At 32.8% G+C, this 5,812-nt stretch overlaps 1 protein-coding gene across 6 annotated transcripts in view; it reads left to right on the top strand.

The window, feature by feature from the left end:
• LOC106472275 (dihydropyrimidinase-like) overlaps positions 1-5,812 on the top strand; it is a 70,403-nt gene that overhangs the window by 57,365 nt on the left and 7,226 nt on the right. For all 6 annotated transcript variants that reach the window (XM_013932902.2, XM_022400870.1, XM_022400873.1 and 3 more), the window contains 4 exons: positions 1,117-1,190; positions 3,465-3,575; positions 4,029-4,190; positions 5,309-5,451. In XM_013932902.2, the coding sequence (XP_013788356.1) occupies positions 1,117-1,190; positions 3,465-3,575; positions 4,029-4,190; positions 5,309-5,451 (490 nt within the window). The remainder of the gene's footprint in view (positions 1-1,116; positions 1,191-3,464; positions 3,576-4,028; positions 4,191-5,308; positions 5,452-5,812) is intronic.

The raw sequence follows: 5,812 nt of genomic DNA, 5'->3' as shown, positions 1-5,812 counted from the left end.
TAATTCTAGAAACGTTGCGTCACGTGGTCATGTGACTCGTTGACGCAACAGTATATTGTTTACCTACACTAAGAAAACACAGAACATGTCTTGTATATTTGTACATGCTGTCTCCGCTAGTCACTGCGATCTTTCATAAACATACTATATCTTGATATTTCAAGACATTTAAGACTATTCTGATGTAGTTAAACCAATACTGTGAGAATTTGTATAGAGAACTCTCGAAGAAGCTACAACCCAAAATGTTAAGTAAATATAAAGTTTGCTTATACTCTCATGGTTATTCTCATACAAGCCACTTCACTGCTGTAGCATCACTTATATCTATGTTTAAACTCTTATAATTTTAAAGTTTTGCATAGATGTGGTGTAAGATATATTTTTAATATTTTAACTTAGATGTTTGTTTGCTAAAGGTCGCGTGACACAATATCTAAAATGTTATTATGATGTAATAATTTAGACATTTCGTGCAGTATGTAGAACCAAGGGCACATTATAAATACGACGATCATTGAAGCAGTTAACTAATGATAATTTAATGAGTAATCAGTGAGCAATTCATTCCAGTATTAATAGTGAGAGTTATCGCGTCTGTTAAGTTACTCAATCGAATAGCCGAGTAATTCAGTAAGTTTATAAGTTAGGTGTACATAACGTTAACAATAATGTCGAAGTTTCTGTTATTGTTAAACGTTGTTGGAGAACTTAGGCCTACAACTTTTGCAAAATAGAATGTAGCCGATACTATAAGCAAACGTTATTGAAGAAATAAATTCGTTAGCATTGTGTGGACTGTACTTGGCATTATTTTTACCTCATAATACCCCCCCCCCCAAAAAAAAAACAACTGTCCAACGATACAACACTTAATAAAGCCAAACTTTTATTATACACAGAAGAAAAGAGGTCGTATTGAGGATTGAAATGTAACTTTTTTTGTAAGTTTCTTTTGTAGAAAGCAGTACACAAGTGATGCCTCAAAAACTATTAATTGTTTACACTACTACAGATACAACTGCATTTACAAGAAATAAAATTAGTTACCATATTGTACATAATGCCCACGTGTATTTAGTTTTCATTCAATTTTTTTTTCGTTTAACTCTTCAGGCAAATTGGTAAAGATCTCATCATTCCTGGAGGCACTAGAACAATTGATGCCAAAGGGAAGCTGGTAATTCCAGGTAAGATCCAACTGTAAACTATCTATTAACATCCCATGATTTTTGATTTGTGAGTTTTTACCTCAACCATAAGTTAACTGCCACTTTAGATAAGAATTCAGTATTGACATCTCTGATGTTTGAAGTTGTTGGAAGTTTCTGCTTTCCAAGGTACTAAAGTAAAAAATCTTAAAAATACTGTTTTTTTTATCACGTACATATGAGTGAAACAATTGCATTTTTTAATTTGCTAGAAAATATGAATTCAATCATTTTATAGCAGAAAGACATAGAAACTGTAAAATATATCTGTTGATGCATGAAATGTTTTATTTCTAGGTTTACAAATTATTTTATGATGTTTTTGTGATTTAATTGCTAAAACATCAGAGTGAGCAAAATGACAGGAGGTTAAGAAAACCATGAAAGCAACTAGCCAACCTAAACTAAACATTCTGTACTTCTTATTATACGTTGTAACAATTTCTAACATTGGGAAGATTCTTCTGGACAATAAGCCTAACTCACAAGTTTAACAGAATAGTCATTTATTAAATTTCCTCTATGACAAAAACTCAAACTGACTGACTAAAACACTCATGATCTCAGTAATCATTTAATAACATGGTAATGACTTAACTAATTAACTAACTTACTGGTTGACTCAATAATTATCTAGCTCACATACTAACTTATTAACTAACTGATAACTCACTGACTAATCCACTGTTTAACTAGTTGACTCAATAAGTGATTAACTCTGGAGTTTTTATACAATAAAATTTTCCCCATATCTCATGAAAATTCAAGATGACATGCCAAACGTAAACACTCATGAAATTTAAAGACATAAGAGGTTATCACTACATTGTGTCAAAACTCCCTCTAGCAAAAAATACAAGACATCCAACTTAAAGTACTAAAACATAACCTACAACAGAACGTAAGTGATAAACTTAAAGAGTGACATAAATAAACTAACTGTTGCTTATGGAAATCTGGGACTTGGAATATGAAAATATGTAGACACCTGATCACCACAGTAAAAAAGTTTGGTTGATTCAGTTAGATGAAGATTTGATTGTAAATATAACGTTTTGCTACTGAAATAAAAAACTAGAAATAGTTGTAAAAAATCACTTTAATAACAAATTAGAAAAAAACACAATAGTGTGAAAAGTAAAAATAAACTGTTAAGTTATTTAAAAAATAGTGAAGTTAAAAGAAAAATGAGTTTATCGACTTGAAAATAAGAACTGGAGACCAAAGGTAAAACAAAACTGTAATAAAACTTAAACTCAAAGTTATCTTAAAATGAAATCACACAAACTTTATCATGCACAATTGAAACAGTCAATGACAGAAGATTACACAAGACTTTAGAAGCTGAAAACAAGCTCTTTGAGCTCAAGAAAGTTAAATGATCTCTTGATAGCCAGCCAATAGCGAATCACAAGACACGCATAACATTCTATATCCAGTCAATCACAAGATGCACATAGCACTGTAGAGGCAGCTAATCACATGTGACAGCCAAGAGTGATGTTAAACCTGGATACAACCATTGTTTTACTCCAAGTAGTTCGAAACACAAATATTCTTTACTTTCCAAACACAGTGGTACATCATAAAAAAATACTGGCATGTTCGTCTGACTACCGAGGTTAAGAAAATCAAGAGCACTGAAGAGATTTAGTTTATGAATATACAGAACTATAGAAATAACCTATTAGCGAAACTATGAAAGTCAGTTATCCCATAATTCCACAGGATACATGTTTCAGCCAATGTTCTGTAAGTAATCTTAAGCCAATCTAGCTGTACCGGTTTATGTATTGCCTGAAATCCATAGAGAAACATGAACATGTAGATTGGTGATTAAGAGCAAAAGTTAGGGTATGTGACCTTTACCTGTGTGAAATAATTAACACATTTATGACCTTTAGATACCTGGTAAATGAGAATATCATAACTAAATACAGACACTGCATGGAAATTTAAAAAAAGTACAATGTAAAAATACATGAACAGAGGTACAGTCGATGGATGGGTGAAATTCATGAGTATTTCAACCATCACACCTTCTCTGTGAGATTAGAGATATACCCCTGATCAGCTCCTGGCTAACACCTAAGACTAAATGTAAAATATATGCCACAATCGATTGCCTGATTTAAAATAGAATAGAAGTAAAAAAAATCTACGAAGAACTAAGAATAAAGTGACTGCAACTTTGAAAAAAAAAAGGTTGGCCAAAATTAAGAAATTCTTAGAACGGTCATTGCTGTATTTCAGGTGGCATCGACACCAACACCCATTTCCAACTCCCCACTATGGGCACCAGAGCTGTTGATGATTTCTACCATGGAACCAAGGCAGCTTTAGCTGGTGGAACCACCATGATCAGTGAGTATAAAACAGTACATCATTTCAACGAAAGGCTTCACTTGCCTTCTCTAATAAGAATGTGTATCAGAAGAGCTTGGAACAGTAATGCTGATAGTATTGTATGTAGTTATAAGAAAAAAAACGTGCACAGTTCAACTGTTCAGGCCCGGCATGGCCAGATGGTTAGGGTGCTCGACTCGCAATCTGAGGGTCGCGGGTTCGATTCCCCATCACACCAAACATGCTCGCCCTTTCAGTCTTGGGGGCGTTATAATGTGACGGTCATTCCCATTATTCGTTGCTAAAAGAGTAGCCCAAGAGTCGGCGGTGGGTGGTGATGACTAGCTGCCTTCCCTCTAGTCTTACTCTGCTAAGTTAGGGACGGCTAGCGCAGATAGCCCTCGTGTAGCTTTGCATGAAATTCAAAACAAACAAACCTTCATAAAAGTTTTTATTATTGTTTTTCTGTAGTGGACTTTGTGGTGGAAACTACCTCATCTTTGCTGGAATCTTATGAAAAATGGAGAGGTTGGGCTGATGAGAAAGTTTGCTGTGATTATGCCCTTCATGTTGCTGTGACCTCATGGAGTGACACTATTAAACAGGACATGGAAATACTCACTAAAGAACATGGTTTGTAAAATCTTAAACCCAGGCCTTTTGTCATTTATATTACATTTAATGTCAGTATGAATAAGTGGGATGATACCAGATGTGTGAAAAGACTTTCATAAAGCTACATTTTGAGTAAATGTACCGTTTTCATCACGTCCTGGCTAAGCGTATTGCGTTATAGGATAGACTTAACCATGACTTTTTTTTTCTGTACTTAAAAAATATTTTCCTTTGTATTAACTTAATCTTGGGTTCTTACTTTCTTTCACATTTTGTTTTTGAGGCTTATGATCAGTTCAATGTAAACTGTAATACAGTTTAGCAGCACGCATTCTTGATCTAGAAAACGTTTTTTGTTTTATTGCACTTAACCAAAGTCTTTAGAAACTGATTAACCCCTTTTTATATTTTTTTGTGCAAAAATATTTGTTCTACAAACATTCTGTACTTTAACTGAACAATAAATATAATTTGATTTATCAAAAGATCATAACATTTGAGTTGATTGTCCTTACTATTTTCTACAACATTTGACATAACTTGGGAGGGTGGGTCTAGTGAAAAATGCTTAAATTATGGCCTGCATTGGATTGTAGTTTATTGGGCAGGTTCTTATAATGTTCCATTCTTTACCAAAATTTAAGATTTCACCATTAAAAAGCTTGATTATTGTTGATTTGTCCTATTATTAAATATGAAATTATATAAGTACTTATTTTCATCAATAAGAACATCCATAACTAATCAATTCTGCTATTTTGTTAAACATAGCTGCATAACTAGAAGCAGGTGCTTTCATATGGCTATCAGTTCTAAATTATAGATGGCTGTGGCTCAACCTTAGGTATCTTTGACCTGGTCATTTAGTCCGTGTCCCAATAATGTGCAGGTTAGAAACACCGAAACCAAAATTATAACTCTTAAACTTTTTTTTTTTCAAATGTGAAGTTTCATTGTTATTTAATAAAAACAAAGGTAATATTACTTATAAATACCGATTTTATAAATGCTCATCACAGATGTATCTAGCAAATATAATCTCTTCAGCCTTTCTTGATAATAATAAAGATATGACCATTTTCTTGCTAGATGTTTCCTAACAGTTTTTATAAATGTAAAATGCATTTTGTTTTTAGGTATAAATTCCTTTAAAATGTACATGGCATATAAAGGTACTCTTATGCTACGAGATGAAGAACTGATTGAAGTGTTCAAGGCATGCAAAGCTTTAGGGGCTGTAGCACAAGTTCACGCAGAAAATGGTGATATAATACATGAAGTAAGATCATCTTTATTCATTTCCAACCTTTTTTTTTGTTTTGTACAGTCCATTCAGTGGATAATTCAAGGTTAATTAACTGAAGATCTTTCTGCTCTTTTTACAATCTTTTCACTAGATAATGTTAAATTCGTGCCAGAAACTAATTTTTAAATTCTTTCAAAACTTCACTTAATGAGCTTTTATGGTGTTTATCTAATATCATTGATTAAAACATTATGAATAACTTCAAATTACAGATGGTTGAGTATGTTATACTAAAGGGATATTTAATAAACAAATCAGCAAGCCATGACACGACCACAGTTGATATAAAGTCATGGTGGAATGTCATGTATCAGAACTTCGTTTTGATAGTGTT

Source organism: Limulus polyphemus, unplaced genomic scaffold (assembly GCF_000517525.1).
Source record: "Limulus polyphemus unplaced genomic scaffold, Limulus_polyphemus-2.1.2 Scaffold5210, whole genome shotgun sequence".
NCBI lineage: Eukaryota > Metazoa > Arthropoda > Merostomata > Xiphosura > Limulidae > Limulus > Limulus polyphemus.
The sequence above is the reverse complement of the archived record's forward strand: the minus strand, read 5'-3'. Positions and strand labels throughout refer to the sequence as shown.